General features: G+C 44.6%; 1 protein-coding gene across 1 annotated transcript in view; it reads left to right on the top strand.

The window, feature by feature from the left end:
* Nucleotides 1-21,603, top strand: part of LOC139383366 (neurexin-3a-like) — a 599,057-nt gene that overhangs the window by 217,559 nt on the left and 359,895 nt on the right. Inside the window, exons 16-19 of the mRNA XM_071127881.1 lie at nt 3,700-3,890; nt 4,448-4,621; nt 9,583-9,609; nt 17,459-17,578. Coding sequence (XP_070983982.1) covers nt 3,700-3,890; nt 4,448-4,621; nt 9,583-9,609; nt 17,459-17,578 — 512 coding nt within the window. The remainder of the gene's footprint in view (nt 1-3,699; nt 3,891-4,447; nt 4,622-9,582; nt 9,610-17,458; nt 17,579-21,603) is intronic.

Genomic DNA, 21,603 nt, shown 5'->3' with positions numbered 1-21,603 from the left:
CCTGTCTTTCCCTTCATCCTCCTATCTTTCCCTACCTCCCCTATATTTCCCTACCTCCCCCTATCTTTCCATATCTTTCCCTACCCCTCCTATCTTTCCCTACCTCCCCCTATCTTTCCTTTTATTTGCCTACCTCCCCCTACCTTTGCTTACCTCCCCATTATCTTTCCCTACCTCCCCTATCTGTCCCTACCTCCTCCTATCTTTCTACCTCCCCATTATCTTTCCTACCTCCCCTTCTGTCCCTACCTCCTTTTCCTACCTCCTGCTATTTTTCCTTTTATTTCCCTACCTCCCCGATCTTTCCCTTCATCCCCCTATCTTTCCTTACCTCCCCCTACTTTTCCCTACCTCCCCCTATTTTTCCCTACCTCCCCCTATCTTTCCCTACCCACCCCCCATCTTTCCTTACCTCCCCCTTATCTTTCCCTTCCACCACTATCTTTCCTACCTTTCCCTTCCTCCCCTACCTCCCCTATCTTTCCCTTCCTCCCCCTATCTTTCCCTTCATCCTCCTATCTTTCCCTACCTCCCCTTTATTTCACTGCCTCCCCCTGCCTCCCCCATCTTTCCTTACCACCCCCTAATTTTCCCTACCTACCCCTATCTCTCCCTTTCTCCCCCCTTATCTTTCCTTAACTCCCCCTATTTTTCCCTACCTCCCCTTTCTTTTCCTACCTCACCCTATCTTTCCTTATATTTCCCTTGCTCTCCCTAACTTTCCCCTACCTCACCCTATCTTTCCTACCTCCCCTATCTTTCCCTTCCTCCCCTACTTCCCCTATCTTTCCCTACCTCCCCCTATTTTTCCTCCCCCTATCTTTCCTCACCTCCCCCTGTCTTTCCATATCTTTCCCTACCCCCCTAACTTTCCCTACCTACCCCTATCTTTCCCTACCTCCCCTTTATTTCACTGCCTCCCCCTGCCTCCCCCTATCTCTCCTTACCACCCCCTAATTTTCCCTACCTACCCCTATCTCTCCCTTTCTCCCCCCTTATCTTTCCTTAACTCCCCCTATTTTTCCCTACCTCCCCTTTCTTTTCCTACCTCACCCTATCTATCCTTATATTTCCCTTGCTCTCCCTAACTTTCCCCTACCTCACCCTATCTTTCCTACCTCCCCTATCTTTCCCTTCCTCCCCTACCTCCCCTTATCTTTCCCTTCCTCCCCTTATCTTTTCCTACCTCCCGCTATTTTTCCTTTTATTTCCCTACCTGCCCGATCTTTCCCTACATCTCCCTGTCTTTCCCTACCTCCCCGATATTTCCCTACCTCTCCCTACCTCTCCCTGTCTTCCCTTACCTCCCCAATCTTTACCTACCTCTTCCTGTCTTTCCCTTCATCCTCCTATCTTTCCCTACCTCCCCTATATTTCCCTACCTCCCCCTATCTTTCCATATCTTTCCCTACCCCTCCTATCTTTCCCTACCTCCCCCTATCTTTCCTTTTATTTGCCTACCTCCCCCTACCTTTGCTTACCTCCCCATTATCTTTCCCTACCTCCCCTATCTGTCCCTACCTCCTCCTATCTTTCCCTACCTCCCCATTATCTTTCCCTACCTCCCCTATCTGTCCCTACCTCCTCCTATCTTTCCCTACCTCCCCTTATCTTTTCCTACCTCCTGCTATTTTTCCTTTTATTTCCCTACCTCCCCGATCTTTCCCTTCATCCCCCTATCTTTCCTTACCTCCCCCTACTTTTCCCTACCTCCCCCTATTTTTCCCTACCTCCCCCTATCTTTCCCTACCCACCCCCCATCTTTCCTTACCTCCCCCTTATCTTTCCCTTCCACCACTATCTTTCCTACCTTTCCCTTCCTCCCCTACCTCCCCTATCTTTCCCTTCCTCCCCCTATCTTTCCCTTCATCCTCCTATCTTTCCCTACCTCCCCTTTATTTCACTGCCTCCCCCTGCCTCCCCCATCTTTCCTTACCACCCCCTAATTTTCCCTACCTACCCCTATCTCTCCCTTTCTCCCCCCTTATCTTTCCTTAACTCCCCCTATTTTTCCCTACCTCCCCTTTCTTTTCCTACCTCACCCTATCTTTCCTTATATTTCCCTTGCTCTCCCTAACTTTCCCCTACCTCACCCTATCTTTCCTACCTCCCCTATCTTTCCCTTCCTCCCCTACTTCCCCTATCTTTCCCTACCTCCCCCTATTTTTCCTCCCCCTATCTTTCCTCACCTCCCCCTGTCTTTCCATATCTTTCCCTACCCCCCTAACTTTCCCTACCTACCCCTATCTTTCCCTACCTCCCCTTTATTTCACTGCCTCCCCCTGCCTCCCCCTATCTCTCCTTACCACCCCCTAATTTTCCCTACCTACCCCTATCTCTCCCTTTCTCCCCCCTTATCTTTCCTTAACTCCCCCTATTTTTCCCTACCTCCCCTTTCTTTTCCTACCTCACCCTATCTATCCTTATATTTCCCTTGCTCTCCCTAACTTTCCCCTACCTCACCCTATCTTTCCTACCTCCCCTATCTTTCCCTTCCTCCCCTACCTCCCCTATCTTTCCCTACCTCCCCCTATTTTTCCTCCCCCTATCTTTCCTCACCTCCCCCTATCTTTCCATATCTTTCCCTACCCCCTAACTTTCCCTACCTACCCCTATCTTTCCATACCTCCCCTATCTTTCCCTTCCTCACCTATCTTTCCTTTCCTTTTCCTACCTCCCCTAAAATTCCCTTCCTCCCCTACCTCCCCTATCTTTCCGAACCACCCCCTATTCTTCCTCTCCCTATCTTTCCTCACCTCCCCCTATCTTTCCATATCTTTCCCTACCCCCTTACCTTTCCCTACCTCCCCTATCTTTCACTACCTCCCACATCTTTCCTTTTATTTGCCTACCTCCCCTATCTTTCCCTACCTCCCCCTATCTTTCACTACCTCCCCTATCTTTCCCTACATCCCCTATCTTTCCCTACCTCCCCCTATCTTTCCCTACCTCCCCCTATCTTTCCCTACCTCCCCTATCTTTCACTACCTCCCCTATCTTTCACTACGTCCCCTATCTTTCCCTACCTCCCCCTATCTTTCCCTACCTCCCCTATCTTTCACTACCTCCCCTATCTTTCACTACGTCCCCTATCTTTCCCTACCTCCCTCTATCTTTCCCTACCTCCCCTATCTTTCACTACCTCCCCTATCTTTCACTACGTCCCCCTATCTTTCACTACGTCCCCTATCTTTCACTACGTCCCCCTATCTTTCACTACCTCCCCTATCTTTCACTACGTCCCCTATCTTTCCCTACCTCCCCTATCTTTCACTACCTCCCCTATCTTTCACTACCTCCCCTATCTTTCACTACGTCCCCTATCTTTCACTACCTCCCCCTATCTTTCCATATCCCCCCCCCCCCCCCCCCCCCCCCCGCATGGAGAGAAAGAGAGCTGCTGGTTTTCAGTGAACATGTCTAAATTACAACGCTCATTTTAATTTCCTGATGGTAGGAAGATGGGGGATTTTTTTTTACAAAAGAGTCATCAAATTAGGATCCGACATCTGTATCTCTAGATAAATGACTTTTAACTACAATGGATAAATGTAACCATTTTGACATATTCTAATCGTTGACCAACCACTCCACTCACAGAGGCCAAGATGCCTAGAGGTGATCTCCCCTGCTGCACCACCCCTATCGGTACAACAGGTGTTCTATTCAGTGACCAGGGTAACCTTTCACCTCCCTCAGGTACATCCACTATGTGTTTGATCTTGGCAATGGGCCCAACGTCATCAAGGGCAACAGCGACCGGGCTCTACATGACAACCAGTGGCACAATGTGGTCATCACTCGTGACAACAGTAACATTCACACTCTCAAGGTGGACGCCAAGGCAACCAGTCAGGTGGTCAACGGAGCCAAGAACCTCGACCTGAAAGGTAGAGTATATAACAGAGGGAGTTTATTGACCTGACAGGTAGACTATATAACAGAGGAAGTTTATTGACCTGACAGGTAGAGTATATAACAGAGGTAGTTTATTGACCTGACAGGTAGACTATATAACAGAGGTGGTTCAGTGACCTGACAGGTAGAGTATATAACAGAGGGAGTTTATTGACTTGACAGGTAGAGTATATAGCAGAGGTAGTTTATTGACCTGACAGGTAGAGTATATAACAGAGGTAGTTTATTGACCTGACAGGGAGAGGTTGACTAACCTTGCCTGAGACCTGAATATCCAGGTCCTAGAGCTACAGCTTTAGTGAACTATTCTGGTTTTGAGTTACACACGTTCACCTTGATTGGTTATGATGAATTCTTAGTATTTTTGAATGTTATTTATTTCTATCACATTTATTTACAAATACAGGACTATAAAACATGTATTTGACCACCAGAACAGTAAAATAAAGTACTTAGTGATGAAGCTAGACTGTCAGTACATGTCAGTACATGTCAGTACATGTCGGTGTCCGTGTCCTCCTCCCTCCAGGTGACCTGTTTATCGCTGGGCTGGGCCCTGGTATGTACGGTAGCCTGCCCAAGCTGGTGGCATCCAGGGACGGTTTCCAGGGCTGCCTGGCCTCAGTGGACCTCAACGGCCGCCTCCCTGACCTCCTCCAGGACGCGTTGTTCCGCAGCGGGCAGATCGAGCGCGGATGCGAAGGTACGCCCTCCCTCAAAACCATGTCCGACTCAGACTTCAGCTCAAACTCAAACTACAAGGACAGTTCAGGCAGCCCATTCTTTCTCCTTTTCTCCAACAGTACCTTCACCTCCCTCGTTCCTTACCCTCCCCCGTCCATCCTACTAACCCTTCTGGTCATCTCACTCACCATCCTATGGGACTCCCAATCACAGCCGGTTGTGATACAGCCTGGAATCGTACCAGGATCTGTAGTGACACTTCTAGCACTTAGATGCAGTGCTTTAGATAGTATTTATTCATCCTAAATTATAAAGTAAGGAGATGGGACATCTGCCCCTAGATCTATGGTGAAGGACAACTTCAACCTTGAGCTCCAATCCCATGGTTTTGGCTAGATGGAGTACAGCTATGGTCAGAACTGATTTAACGCAGCAGGTTAGGAGAATTAACGCAGCAGGTTAGGAGAATTAAAGCAGCAGGTTAGGAGAATTAACACAGCAGAATAAGAGAATTAACGCAGCAGGTTAGGAGAATTAACGCAGCAGGTTAGGAGAATTAAAGCAGCAGGTTAGGAGAATTATCGCAGCAGGTTAGGAGAATTAACACAGCAGGTTAGGAGAATTAACGCAGCAGGTTAGGAGAATTAACGCAGCAGGTTAGGAGAATTAACGCAGCAGGATAGGAGAATTAACGCAGCAGGTTTGGAGAATTAACACAGCAGGTTAGGAGAATTAACGCAGCAGGTTAGGAGAATTAACAAAGCAGGTTAGGAGAATTAACGCAGCAGGTTAGGAGAATTAACGCAGCAGGTTAGGAGAATTAACACAGTAGGTTAGGATAATTAATGCAGCAGGTTAGGAGAATTAAAGCAGCAGGTTAGGAGAATTAACGCAGCAGGTTAGGAGAATTAACGCAGCAGAATAAGAGAATTAACGCAGCAGGTTAGGAGAATTAACGCAGCAGGTTAGGAGAATTAAAGCAGCAGGTTAGGAGAATTATCGCAGCAGGTTAGGAGAATTAACACAGCAGGTTAGGAGAATTAACGCAGCAGGTTAGGAGAATTAACGCAGCAGGTTAGGAGAATTAACGCAGCAGGTTAAGGAGAATTAACGCAGCAGGTTTGGAGAATTAACACAGCAGGTTAGGAGAATTAACGCAGCAGGTTAGGAGAATTAACAAAGCAGGTTAGGAGAATTAACGCAGCAGGTTAGGAGAATTAACGCAGCAGGTTAGGAGAATTAACACAGTAGGTTAGGAGAATTAATGCAGCAGGTTAGGAGAATTAACGCAGCAGGTTAGGAGAATTAACGCAGCAGGTTAGGAGAATTAACGCAGCAGGTTAGGAGAATTAACGCAGCAGGTTAGGAGAATTAACGCAACAGGTTAGGAAAATTAACGCAGCAGGTTAGGAGAATTAACACAGCAGGTTAGGAGAATTAACGCAGCAGGTTAGGAGAATTAACGCAGCAGGTTAGGAGAATTAACGCAGCAGGTTAAGGAGAATTAACGCAGCAGGTTAAGGAGAATTAACGCAGCAGGTTAAGGAGAATTAACGCAGAAGGTTAGGAGAATTAACGCAGCAGGTTAGGAGAATTAGGTTAAGGTTAGGAAAGGAGTTACGGTTTGGGTTATCTAAAATGCTACAGTTGTCCCCGATGCGACACAAACATGCAAGTTTTGGGTCCGTAGCTGTACTCCAACTAGCCACAACCCAGACCCGGCTCTTATCAGCCACATTGGTCGCACGTTTATGATGTCATTTCAGCACAGCACAAAGCAGCGCTACAGTATCAAAACTATTGGTGTTTTAGGAGCTCACCATTATTCATAATTACAGTCATGTTTCAGAACAACATAAAAGACATCTTTAAAACATCTGGGCAGCTAGCATAGGAGTGTTTCTGTAGGTACATCACAGGGAGTATACGAGTATACTAAACATTTTATTGTATGGGCATGTACTATAATTGTTATGAGTTTTAATTAGTATTTTGTTCTGTATAATAAGTACTTATCATAAATACAATTAGCTATATATTGATATAACATAGTATATGCCCCGCATAATAGAAATAGAATCACAGCTATTCTTACCAAGCAACAATACAACTACATATTTTTTATTTAGCTAGGCAAGTCAGTTATTAAGGACAAATTCTTATTTACAATGACAGCCTACCAGGAGAACAGTGGGTTTGAAATGGCCTTGTTCAGAAAAACAGATTTTTTTTAAACTTTCTCAGCTCGTGGATTCAATCCAGCAACCTTTGCGGTTACTGGCCCAACTCTCTAACCACGGCTACCTGCCGCCCCGACTATAGAAAATAAGAATTGTAACATCTATATGTGGAGACATATGAAAGCTCCAGTCAGAAACGACACAAGAGCTTGTACGCCTTGTGTACGCAAAACTAAATGTCCGTAGGTTTCCGTTAGTTTAGTGTCTATCTCCGAGTACATCAGTTAAGTGACACGACGGCCTGTTGAAATATTTTTACACTATAGCATCAAATATCATTCCAATGAACAATTATTGCTCCAACACTCTTGGCTCTTCACCTTGATCGTTTAAAAAAAATAAATAACGTTGTCTGTTAATATAGTTTTTCCTCAGTTTTCATTGATCATTATTTCTTGCAGGTGAATCAATTTGTTTCATGTACATGTTTTACCCGGAGCGTGTTGTTTCTTTGTTCTGCTTTCAATTTCAACATCTCCGTTGTGAATTTATTGTTTATTTTTGGTTTTCTTATTTGGAAATGACCATATCCGAGAGCCACACAACGGTGCAATATAAACCTAATATACCTTGACATTATGACTATTGTAGAGTATATATCTATCTATATCTATCTCCCCCTCGTTACAGATTACAGTGTAAACACCATGATGTATGTGTGACATGTCAGATGTACCACATTCATATCATTTCTTATTTTTTTATCATTTTGTTTGTCTGTGAGTGGTTATGAGAATGTGTGTTCACACTTATTTTTTTTGCTCAAATATTTGCCATTGTATGAATTGAACTGTCCAGACTAATGGCTGCCTAGTTCGTTGAGCACACAGTGGGACAACAGACAGAGTAGCGTAATCAAAAATAAATGATTTTATTAACAGTATTGTAGGCCCACAGTGATGACAATATTTACGAATTTACAGTCCAGGTTTCAAGTTGAAAAAAAAAAACAGACAGCATTAATGGTCCCAAAGTACTTAGAAGTAGCAACCTAATGGCTACAAGGTCAAAACAGACTCACACAGCTTAATCCAATAACTGAGAGCTGTTGCAGCAGCACATTGTCTATACGCAATCAACAACTCTCCCAACTATCAGAATGGATTATGCCAAACAATGTGCGGGAACTACACAGGTAATGCAACAAATGACATACAGTAGGTGCGCACTCTCCAGAACACCCAACATTAAGTCTTTGTGGCTGTGGTAACCAGCGATGACCCCTAATGACCTGTAACTTTGCTGACTGGTGTAATTGAATGTAAAAGTCCACTGTTTGATGCCCAATTTAAAACTGCATGACAATATTATATTTCAACTGTCATATTGATTTGTGATTGGTTGTGAATAGAGTAGGCTAGTGTGACCATGCTATTCGCACCACTTGTATTTATCTCAGCGCTAAGGCGCCTAATTAAAGATGGCTTTTTATTCATGTTCAGATGAGAGCTCGCATGCGATAGTGCTTCTTTACACTCACGCTTTAATAAGTAAGTAAGTTGCTTATTTTGCCCCACAAAAAAAACACGGATTAGTTTGTAACTTTACTAACTTAACTCACCAGTTTGAGGGACTTCATGTTGGTTGTCACTAGTTACCACAACCAGAGTCATATTTATAGTTAAAGATGATTTATATTTCTACAATTTCTCTTCTTAACATAGCAAGTGTAAAAGAAACGGCTGAAACTAGATCCCCGTTCAACCAATTCAGTAAATGTGGAGGAGGAGTTTTGCCTTGTTAACGGTCCAAAACCGGAATTTGCTTCACAGGCTCTCATTCCGTTTCCAGGTAGTTTGGGACTCTGCAGAGGCTACCTTAACCACACTGCTAACCTGATGCCTGAACCTTAAATGAATACCAAAACACTAAATCATTTGTTTTACTGAATTATATAGTCAATTTAGATTTTGTGGCTGTGGTAACTAGTCAATAGGGAACAGGTCTACGTGGGCATAGATTAGTGTAATCGAGGAAAACCCTCACTAGATGGCGCCGATGCCTCAGTTCATAGGTGGATGGAAGCGTTGGGGGACTGAACTGCAGGCCCGGGGGAAACACTAGGTCAACTCTCTAATAAAACAACGTTATGTGTTTTCACTGTCTATCCTTGTGTCTGACATCATCCTTGAATCATCTTGTGTCGTTTGTCCTCATCCCTTCATGATAAAAACATATTCATACTAACCTTTGTGTTCTCATCATTCTTGAGCACCAATTGTCCCATTATGCTTTGGGTAGACTAATACATAAAAAAGAAAATGTAAATAAATACCTAATTAAGATTGATTGAATACATTCCAATTCCTATGCAGGTTTCAATGCAGATGTCTGTATGTTATTTATTGTTGAATTTCCACTTAAATATGACTGTTTTTAACAAAGTGGTTCTGAATAATGTGTAATGACTGAACAGGTTATCATGTAGCTAAATCGATTGTCCAGAGCCCATGCTAATACATTTGTTGAAGTAACACATATACAGTGTGTCTCCATAGGTTCATCATCTCCCATTCATATCCATTTTCATCGTTTTCGCTGTACTGTCCCCATCTATTTAATCTGTCCCTTATTTTTGGTTGTCATGGTAGCATAGCCCTGACCCCTGACCCCTTCCTTAGAGAAGTTAAGGGGCATGTCCCTGTTAGTAAAGGGCTAGTTTTATTAACCCGACAATCATTGGCCACCTACTAACCTTGTTTTATCGTTTTTCACTTTCTGTTCTTCTTCTCTAACAAAGTCCGTTTCACCAAAGCTGACCTACAAGGTAGAAGGTTCAAATTCCATTCTGAGCTTGTAATGTTATGTGTCACCACTCACTAGAAATAAAAATACCTTGGCTTAAAGGTACCTTAAGCAAGATGACATCATCGTACAGAGTGGGGTGACTTCCTGCTTACAGAAAACAACAACTGAATTTTGGCCTCGAGGTAGGGCACAAACAGAGCAAATCCAATAGCAATCTTGGCTGATTTAAACTCTGATAGTGTTGGCGGTAAATCAGGAAGTCTTCAAGCTATGTTTGATGATGTCTCCTTTAAGCACAATAGACAGCAAACATCGGCAGGCATTGAAAGATTATTTTTTGCAGCTGGCTATGTGCTTGTTATAAAATGGTTCACTTCGGGAGAATGGTAGGTAGGGGCTGCAAGTCCTAGCCGTACCCTGGCTTTGCCTCACCGGGAGGCCTGCAGGCGGGCGGGCGGGCAGGCGGGCAGAGGCAGGTAGGAGGTAGGGAGGCAGACAGCCGGGCAGGGAGGCAGGCAGGAGACAGGCAGGGAAGAAGACTGGCAGGCGGGCAGGCAGGTGTGCAGGGAAGGAGACAGACTAATGATTGTGATGGAAAGCTTTTGCATGAATTAACATTAGCCACCTGTATGATGACAGAGCATTCAGAAAGTATTCAGAACCCTTGACTTTTTCCACATTTTGTTACGTTACAGACTTATTCTAAAATTGATTTAAAAAAATACATGTTCAGCAATCTACGCACAATACCCTATAATGACAAAACGAAACAGGTTTTTAGAAATGTTTGCAAATGTATAAAAATAAAAAACAGAAATACCTTATTTATATAAGTTTGGAATGAGACTCTAAATTGAGCTCAGGTGCATCCTGTTTCCATTGATCATCCTTGAGATGTTTCTACAACTTCATTCGAGTCCACCTGTGGTAAGTTCAATTGATTGGACATGATTTCGAAAGGCACACAGCTGTCTATATATGGTCCCACAGTTGACAGTGCATGACAGAGCAAAAACCAAGCCATGAGGTCGAAGGAATTGTCCGTAGAGCTCCGAGACAGGATTGTGCCGAGGCACAGATCTGGGGAAGGGTACCAAAACATTTATGTAACATTGAAGGTCCCTAAGAACAAAGTGGCCTCCATGATTCGTAAATGGAAGAAGTTTGGAACCACCAAGACTCTTCCTGGTGTTTGCCGCCCAGCCAAACTGAGCAATTGGGGGAGAAGGGCCTTGGTTTCGGAGATGACCAAGAACCCAATGGTCACCCTGACATTGCTCTAGAGTTCCTCTGTGAGGATGGGAGAACCTTGCAGAAGGGCATCTGAAGTATTCCACCAATCAGGCCTTTATGGTAGAGTGGACAGATTAAAGCCACTCCTCAGTAAAAGGCACATGACAGCCCGCTTGGAGTTTGTGGTGACAGCATCATGCTGTGGGGATATTTTTCTGTGGCAAGGACTGGGAGAATAGTCATGATTGAGGCAAAGATGAACCGAGCAAAGTACAGAGAGATCCCTGATGAAAACCTGATCCAGAGGGCTCAGGACCTCAGACTATGGCAAAGGTTCACCTTCCAACAGGACAACGACCCTAAGCACACAGCCAAGACAACACAGGACAAGTCTCTGAATTTCCTTGAGAGGCTCAGCCAGAGCCCGGATTGAACCCGATCGAACATCTCTGGAGAGACCTGAAAATAGCTGTGCAGCGAATCTCCCCATCCAACCTGACAGAGCTTGAGAGGATCTGCAGAGAAGAATTGGAGAAACTCCCCAAATACAGGTATGCCCAGCTTGTAGCGTCATTCCCAAGAAGACTCAAGGTTGTAATCACTGCAAAAGGTGCTTCAACAAAGGAGTAAATTGTCTGAAAACGTACTTATTTTATATTTAATACATTTGCAAACATTTCTAAAAAACAGTTGTTGCTTTGTCATTATAGGGTATTGTGTGTAGATTGATGAGGGGAACAAACTATTTTATTGATTTTAGAATAAGGCTGTAACGTAACAAAATGTGGAAAAAGTCAAAGGGTCTGAATACTCTCCGAAAACACTATGTCTGCAGATCTTGTTTTTCGGTATCGGGCCGTGTATGTCTTGGCAGAGTTGCTGAGGAATCTGCTAAGTCTTGCACATTGGGTCGACACACACACACACACACACACACACACACACACACACACACACACATCCTGAAAGGCACACACACACATACATACATACACACGATCCCCCCCCACCCCACCCCTTCAAATGCTTTTAGTCCTGGAGTGTGGAAGCCCCCCTGATAGGCCAGTGTGATTAGTACTCTAATTAAAAGGACGGCCGACCTAAGTTAAATTAGAGATTCCGACCGTTTGACAGACAGTTTCATTAGAATGCGAGAGCAGCCTGCCATCGGTGCAGGCAGGAGACTGATGGATGGTGATCTAGAGAAGTCATGGCTCTCATGTCCATATCCAAAGTCCACTCCGACAGGATTTAAGACTTATTTATTTTAGAAATAAAGATTCTCGCCCAGATGAAGAAAGAGATATCTACCGACTTAGCTGAGTGGGAATGTGTTCAGGAAGATGAATACAGTAGCACATTCTACAGAGAACACGGACACACACACACACACACACACACACATACACACGGTAGATTAATGTCAGTCTGGCTATATGAGCACATTCAGCAGAACAGGCACACACATACAAACACACACACGCGCTAGATGAATGTCAGCCTGGCTATATGAGCACATTCAGCAGAACAGGCACACACACACACACACACACACACACACACACACACACACACACAGTAGATGAATGTCAGTCTGGCTAGATGAGCACATTCAGCAGAGCTCTATCTCTTCCAACTTAATAAAGCTTGTCCCATGTCCCACCAGGACAGATGAAAGTGTGTCTTTAGTGTTCAGGAACATTGACCTCTTCTTCACTCTTCTTCACTCCTCTTCACTCTTCTTCACTTGGAGCTTGTATTATTGTTATGACTTTATGGATGTATTTCAGATTACTTTGGCACCTGTAGAAGAAGAAACAAACATGAAGTGAATCATTTTATCTTGCATAAATCTTTTTCCATTTCTGGTGGGAATATTGTCCCGATATTTTACTGGATTGGGTTTTTGCACTGTTGCACAGTGCAAAAACGTGGGATGAGTCTGGGTGGTGTTGAGTCTCAAGTCCTCGTTTGGTCTACGTTTCCTTCCACACAGATGTATCCTCCGATATTCCCTCACTTACTCCCTTTTCACAGAACTGGAAAGGGACTGACACAGTTGTCTCAGTTCTGTGAATGGGAAGTGGACGAGGACAGAGGGAAAGGGAACATATTTTCTGGAATGAAACACAGCCCTGGACTGAACTGGACACCACCACAACCAACATTTATATAACAAAAGCACATATCCTATGTGCACCACTTTGCTATAAAATGTTTTGTCTCGTGATCCTCTTTCTGTTGTACTGGGTCATCTTCTCCAGTGTCTCTGTATGTAGACTGGTCTAGGATAGAGCAGGGGGTTGGGGGAAGGGAGGATGGGAGAGCTTACACCCGGGTCACACTTCATATTAACTTCTGGTGGCTCTAAAACTGTGTGTTCACATGGGGCTGACATGAACGGGCATAACGGAACTACCATGTGTAGTTACATCCAGTATGTATGCATTGAATAAGGTTATGGTTTGACAAACATATTTGTCTGTTGCAAAATAAACTCTCAATAACATCACAATCTTTACAACAACAAAAAAAAGTGTTATCATCACTGTTAACTTCTATTGAACAACATGGACCAACATTGCAGACTGTGTAGAGTAAGTACTTATCATGTTATTACTCAGTTATAACCATGTTATTACGCAGTTATAACCATGTAAATACAGTTACAGTGCCTTGCGAAAGTATTCGGCCCCCTTGAACTTTGCGACCTTTTGCCACATTTCAGGCTTCAAACATAAAGATATAAAACTGTATTTTTTTGTGAAGCATCAACAACAAGTGGGACACAATCATGAAGTGGAACAACATTTATTGGATATTTCAAACTTTTTTTACAAATCAAAAACTGAAAAATTGGGCGTGCAAAATTATTCAGCCCCCTTAAGTTAATACTTTGTAGCGCCACCTTTTGCTGCGATTACAGCTTTAAGTCGCTTGGGGTATGTCTCTATCAGTTTTGCCCATCGAGAGACTGAAATTGTTTCCCATTCCTCCTTGCAAAACAGCTCGAGCTCAGTGAGGTTGGATGGAGAGCATTTGTGAACAGCAGTTTTCAGTTCTTTCCACAGATTCTCGATTGGATTCAGGTCTGGACTTTGACTTGGCCATTCTAACACCTGGATATGTTTATTTTTGAACCATTCCATTGTAGATTTTGCTTTATGTTTTGGATCATTGTCTTGTTGGAAGACAAATCTCCGTCCCAGTCTCAGGTCTTTTGCAGACTCCATCAGGTTTTCTTCCAGAATGGTCCTGTATTTGGCTCCATCCATCTTCCCATCAATTTTAACAATCTTCCCTGTCCCTGCTGAAGAAAAGCAGGCCCAAACCATGATGCTGCCACCACCATGTTTGACAGTGGGGATGTTGTGTTCAGGGTGATGAGCTGTGTTGCTTTTACGCCAATCATAACGTTTTGCATTGTTGCCAAAAAGTTCAATTTTGGTTTCATCTGACCAGAGCACCTTCTTCCACATGTTTGGTGTGTCTCCCAGGTGGCTTGTGGCAAACTTTAAACGCCACTTTTTATGGATATCTTTAAGAAATGGCTTTCTTCTTGCCACTCTTCCATAAAGGCCAGATTTGTGCAATATACGACTATGGACAGAGTCTCCCACCTCAGCTGTAGATCTCTGCAGTTCATCCAGAGTGATCATGGGCCTCTTGGCTGCATCTCTGATCAGTCTTCTCCTTGTATGAGCTGAAAGTTTAGAGGGACGGCCAGGTCTTGGTAGATTTGCAGTGGTCTGATACTCCTTCCATTTCAATATTATCGCTTACACAGTGCTCCTTGGGATGTTTAAAGCTTGGGAAATCTTTTTGTATCCAAATCCGGCTTTAAACTTCTTCACAACAGTATCTTGGACCTGCCTGGTGTGTTCCTTGTTCTTCATGATGCTCTCTGCGCTTTTAACGGACCTCTGAGACTATCACAGTGCAGGTGCATTTATACGGAGACTTGATTACACACAGGTGGATTGTATTTATCATCATTAGTCATTTAGGTCAACATTGGATCATTCAGAGATCCTCACTGAACTTCTGGAGAGAGTTTGCTGCACTGAAAGTAAAGGGGCTGAATAATTTTGCACGCCCAATTTTTCAGTTTTTGATTTGTTAAAAAAGTTTGAAATATCCAATAAATGTCGTTCCACTTCATGATTGTGTCCCACTTGTTGTTGATTCTTCACAAAAAAATACAGTTTTATATCTTTATGTTTGAAGCCTGAAATGTGGCAAAAGGTCGCAAAGTTCAAGGGGGCCGAATACTTTCGCAAGGCACTGTATAGAGACACTCAATATGACAGTACGTGACCCTAGTATAGTTAGTTTGTCTGACTCCACCAGTTGTCTCTCATCCACCAGCCATGTTGTAAACACATCCAGCACCCTGTTCAATGTCTGCACACACTAAACGTCTTACTAAAATCTACTTGGAGGGAATGCCGTGTGTTTTTCAGTTTGGTGTACTTCTATGGTACAATAACACCTCTAATTCATGTAATGTACTAACCTGACTAATGCATGGCCCACTGACGTGCTCTGACACCTCTGCATGGCACCTGTTGGAGGAGCTGTTGGGGAGCGAGCGCTCAGACCTGTACCCTGGTAGCACATGGCTCTGCCACCTGTGCCCTGGTACCACATGGCTCTGCTCTGCCACCTGCACCCTGGTACCACATGGCTCTGCCACCTGTACCCTGGTACCACATGGCTCTTCACCTGCACCCTGGTACCACATGGCTCTGCCACCTGTACCCTGGTACCACATGGCTCTGCTCTGCCACCTGTACCCTGGTACCACATGGCTCTGCCACGTGTACCCTGGTACCACATGGCTCTGCTCTGCCACCTGTACCCTAGTACCACATGGCACTGCTCTGTCACCTGCACCCTGGTACCACATGGCTCTGCTCTGCCACCTGTACCCTGGTACCACATGGCTCTGCTCAGCCACCTGTACCCTGGTACCACATGGCAGTGTTCTGCCACCTGTACCCTGGTACCACATGGCTCTGCTCTGCCACCTGTACCCTGGTACCACATGGCACTGCTCTGCCATATGTACCCTGGTACCACATGGCTCTGCCACCTGTACCCTGGTACCACATGGCACTGCTCTGCCACCTGTACCCTGGTACCAAATGGCTCTGCTCTGCCACCTGTACCCTGATACCACATTGCTCTGCTCTGCCACCTGTACCCTGGTACCACATGGCTCTGCCACCTGTACCCTGGTACCACATGGCTCTGCCACCTGTACCCTGGTACCACATGGCACTGCTCTGCCACCTGTACCCTGGTACCACATGGCTCTGCCACCTGTACCCTGGTACCACATGGCACTGCTCTGTCACCTGCACCCTGGTACCACATGGCTCTGCTCTGCCACCTGTACCTTGGTACCACATGGCACTGCTCTGCCACCTGTACCCTGGTACCACATGGCACTGCTCTGCCACCTGTACCCTGGTACCACATGGCACTGCTCTGCCACCTGTACCCTGGTACCACATGGCTCTGCTCTGCCACCTGTACCCTGGTACCACATGGCTCTGCTCTGCCACCTGTACCCTGGTACCACATGGCTCTGCTATGCCACCTGTACCCTGGTACCACATGGCACTGCTCTGCCATATGTACCCTGGTACCACATGGCACTGCTCTGCCACCTGTACCCTGGTACCACATGGCACTGCTCTGCCACCTGTACCCTGGTACCACATGGCTCTGCTCTGCCACCTGTACCCTGGTACCACATGGCTCTGCTCTGCCACCTGTACCATGGTACCACATGGCTCTGCTATGCCACCTGTACCCTGGTACCACATGGCACTGCTCTGCCATATCCACCCTGGTACCACATGGCTCTGCCACCTGTACCCTGGTACCACATGGCACTGCTCTGCCACCTGTACCCTGGTATAACATGGCTCTGCTATGCCACCTGTACCCTGGTACCACATGGCTCTGCTCTGCCACCTGCACCCTGGTACCACATGGCTCTGCCACCTGTACCCTGGTACCACATGGCTCTGCTCTGCCACCTGTACCCTGGTACCACATGGCTCTGCTATGCCACCTGTACCCTGGTACCACATGGCTCTGCCACCTGTACCCTGGTACTACATGGCTCTTCACCTGCACCCTGGTACCACATGGCTCTGCTCTGCCACCTGTACCCTGGTACCACATGGCTCTGCTCTGCCACCTGTACCGTGGTACCACATGGCTCTGCTCTGCCACCTGTATCCTGGTAACACATGGCTCTGCCACCTGTACCCTGGTACCACATGGCTCTGCCACCTGTACCCTGGTACCACATGGCTCTGCCACCTGTACCCTGGTACCACATGGCTCTGCCACCTGTACCCTGGTACCACATGGCTCTGCTATGCCACCTGTACCCTGGTACCACATGGCTCTGCTCTGCCACCTGTACCGTGGTACCACATGGCTCTGCTCTGCCACCTGTACCCTGGTACCACATGGCTCTGCCACCTGTACCCTGGTACCACATGGCTCTGCCACCTGTACCCTGGTACCACATGGCTCTGCCACCTGTACCCTGGTACCACATGGCTCTGCCTCCTGTACCCTGGTACCACATGGCTCTGCTCTGCCACCTACAGGTCCTAGCACCACCTGTCAGGAGGACTCATGTACCAACATGGGCGTCTGTATCCAGCAGTGGGAGAACTACACCTGCGACTGCTCCATGACCTCCTTCACTGGCACGCGGTGCAATGATCGTGAGTACTGTTTATTGTCTATCTATACACACAAAAAGTGCACAGAAACACACACATGCGCACACACACATGCGCACACACACACACACGCACACACACACACAGACAAGGACGCACACACTTTGAAGACCCCTCTGAAGACGTCTAAAGGTAATCGCTGTTTGTTTCCTTTCTGAGGTGTTTTAATATATGTTACAGCCACTAGGAGGCGGTAGAGATATTCCTTCATATTCTGACTGAAAAGGCTTAATTCAATTAATGCCACATTGTAGTATATACACAGTAATCCGAATGATTTAATAGAAACTATTCCTAACCAAGATGGCCTCTGCATCAGGTGACCTATCAGGTGACCATCAGCTGACCTTTCACCTGACCCTATAAAACATCCATTGTGATTTAATCCAGCCTTAAATCTCCTTAGATAATAGCACACTATAGATTCCTCTAAGACTTGGATACTTTAGCTTTATCGAGTTCCTGTAACATCAAGTAGTTTACATTTTCATTGACCTGCTTGAAAACATCAGTTTATCCGTTAAACACTAGAGGAATCGGCAATATAAGAACATGCAATGATTATTTAATGTAATATAGTACAGCGCCAGAGGCCATCGTTGGCTGTGAGTGTTATTAAGTATAATATCTTGTTTGTGATTAGTCTGAGTATATCTTAGATAATGGTCCCATTTCATTGCACCATTTACACTGCTTCCTGTGCATATGACCAATAAACTGTGATGTAATTTGATTTGATCATATAGGCTTGAAAAGTGTGTTTAGGTACAAGGTCATGTTGACGTAACATTGACTCTCAACGACTCTCACTCTGATGTGTCTGTGAGTCTCTGTAATGAACAACTGACTCTAGTGCCAGGAGGTTGAATTGTGTCTTTAAAAAGAGGTGGGAACAAACCAACGTTCTCTGCCATATCACCAGGCGTTATCATCGCCAGCTATGTGGTGAGAAACATCTCGGATCCCAAGGCAAAAACCTTGTCCTATCCTAGGGCTCAGGTACAAGGCATTACTAGGCTGCTTCCTACCGTTTTACGCCAGAACACTGGGACTGTCGCTGTTGTTGTCCATGTGGGATCAAATGTCATTAGGATGCTTGGCATGTATGAAACAGGATTTTAAAGTGATTGGAACTCTGAAAGACTCCAACAAGCATCCAATTATTTCAGGCTGGCTACACGACTGGCTATGTCAGGCTGGCTACACGACTGGCTACGAGTCTACTGTAGTCTACTGAGTTTTTTTGTGGGTAACTTCCACCTTTTGGAAACAGAAGATGCTCTACAGAGAGAATGGGGTCCCTCCAAATTATCTTGGTGCCTGGACCCTGTCGTTGCATTTCAAGTTTGCGCTGAGAGATTGATGTATTAACACTCCAAGTCCTGCTCAGGTAATCCCAACCATAAATGATCAGTATTGTCATCATACTGCAGGCCCGCAACAGATAACCCTCATTGACTCTTGTTTTAACCCACTTCCCCAGTCGAAGTATAGGCCGAATGTATCAGTTCTAGACAATCTTGCATCTATACCAATTCAAACCGATCCCATGGTATTTTCAAAAAGGGGTTACCTACTGAACAGCCCAGCTTGTATTTTGAGACTCCATCTAACCTGAAATTGCCCAGCTGCGATCTTGGATTTGTTAATGTAAAATGTCAGATGTATTAGTAGATTGAAATTCTTGCTTCTCAATCCAACATGGACATTCTGGTAATTTCTGACATTTGGTTGAAAAATTCTGTGCTGGACAGTGATGAGTCACTGTCCTGTTTTAATGGTTGCTGATTAGACAGAATCTCTTGCTACCTCTGTCCCTAAGCAGTTTGATTATCTCGTTCTTAATGTGGACCTTGGTCATAATAACCAGCTGACACTATTAGGAGTGTATCTAATTATGATCAGTTTGAACTATTAATTATGGTCGATTTTAATATTGAAGACGCCAGTGTTAGATACGCTGAAATATATTTGCTCTGAGGTAAACCTGTCTCAGCTAATAACTGAGCTTACATGTCCGAACCCTAAGTATCCATCAAAATACACCTCTTATTTTGATGAATACTAATCATGCCCCCTTCAAAACTCTGAGAGTTAAAGATAGATTGAATGCCTGGTTAACTTCTGAACTATCAGAATCCATTGCAGTGTTGTCTGTGTCAGGGGTAAATCTAAGCCTTGTGTCATCACTAAGATGAACTTACAAACCTTAGTAAACAAGGTGTTTTTACAGGCTCTTCATTTTAGTGACCTTGATTGTATCACAGCTATCCCTGAAACTGATTTAGTTTGAATTTTTTACTGTAAATGTCTTCAACACTATTGTAGTTAATCATGCCCCCTTCAAAACTCTGAGAGTTAAAGATAGATTGAATGCCTGGTTAACTTTTGAATTATCAGAAGTCATTTGTATGAGAAATGCTGCCTCGGGTCAAGGCCAGAAACACAGGATTAGGCCCGGATTGGCAATATTTTAGGCAACTGAGGAATCAATGTGTAAGACTAGAAAGGCTAAATCTCATGTAACCACTTTCTGATTGGAAGGGGAATCCGTATAAATTCTGGTAACTGTCAAATCCTTGAAGGGTTGTACTTTCTCCTCTCTGCCCCAACAAATTAATTCAGACTCTGGACCCATTACGGACAAAAATGTCATCATTGATGCATTTAATGGTCTTTTTTTCCCAGTGGTCTATCTTTGTTAAAGATTTGGGAATTTTGCAATTTTACATTTTTGCAATACACAGAATAATAAGTCATTGATGCCTTACTTCCTATAGATACCAATAAATCCACAGGGGATTAGCAACTGGAGCTGGGTATTATCAAATGTGCTGCCTGCCCCGCTCCCCCCCCCCCCCCCATTGCTGCCCCAGTAACCCATATCTTAAATCTAACCTAACAATGTTATCAGGGAATATTCGTAGAGTATAGAAAACAGCTTATGTGCTGCCTTTCCATAAGATTGGGGATAGTAGTGATCTTCATAATTATAGTCCCATCTCTGGGCTTCTATGTCTAGCTAAGAGTCTCCAATCTTTAATAAATAAGCAACTTTGCTCTTTTTTATCTGATCATGGTATTTTGGATACAAATCAATCTGGGTTTAGGCCATGACACAGCACTATCACAGCACCCACATCAGTAGTTAATGATCTTGTCATTGCTTTAGACACTAAAATGAATCCTGCTGCCTTGTTTGTGGACCTGTCAAATTCATTTGATACTGTTGATCATGGTATTTTTTTGAACAAGTTGTTCTTGTTTTAGCCTGGGTCAAACACCTCCTCGTGGTTTCATGATTATCTTAGTAACAGAACTTAGGCCTTCGTGATTGATGGAGTCAGAATTTCAAGAAGTACATAAAGGTGTTCCGCAGGTGTCGATACTAGGAACCGTTCTCTTCACTATTTACATAAACGCTATTGCTCAATCTGTTAAATCATCTACATTTCATCTATATGCGGATGATACTCTAATGTACGCAATTGCCCCGACTGCTGAGCTGACTGTGACAAGTCTATAGTCCGTACAGGAAGCCTTAGTGATTTAAAAATTGTGCTTAATACAGGTCAAACTAATTGCATGCTGTTTTCAAGGGATGGTTCTATAATCAAACAAGTCCCTGCATACAAATACCTGGATGTTGATTTAACATTTAAAAAAAATACAAATGAGCTTGTTAAGAAACTAAGGCTTTTTTTTTTTGAGAAACAGATGTTGTCTCTCTCTAGTCAGCAGGAAGCAGATGTTGTCTCTCTCTAGTCAGCAGGAAGCAGATGTTGTCTCTCTCTAGTCAGCAGGAAGCAGATGTTGTCTCTCTCTAGTCAGCAGGAAGCAGATGTTGTCTCTCTCTAGTCAGCAGGAAACAGATGTTGTCTCTCTCTAGTCAGCAGGAAACAGATGTTGTCTCTCTCTAGTCAGCAGGAAACAGATGTTGTCTCTCTCTAGTCAGCAGGAAACAGATGTTGTCTCTCTCTAGTCAGCAGGAAACAGATGTTGTCTCT

The sequence above is a fragment of the Oncorhynchus clarkii genome, chromosome 25, assembly GCF_045791955.1.
Source record: "Oncorhynchus clarkii lewisi isolate Uvic-CL-2024 chromosome 25, UVic_Ocla_1.0, whole genome shotgun sequence".
Taxonomy (NCBI): Eukaryota; Metazoa; Chordata; class Actinopteri; order Salmoniformes; family Salmonidae; genus Oncorhynchus; species Oncorhynchus clarkii.
The sequence above is the reverse complement of the archived record's forward strand: the minus strand, read 5'-3'. Positions and strand labels throughout refer to the sequence as shown.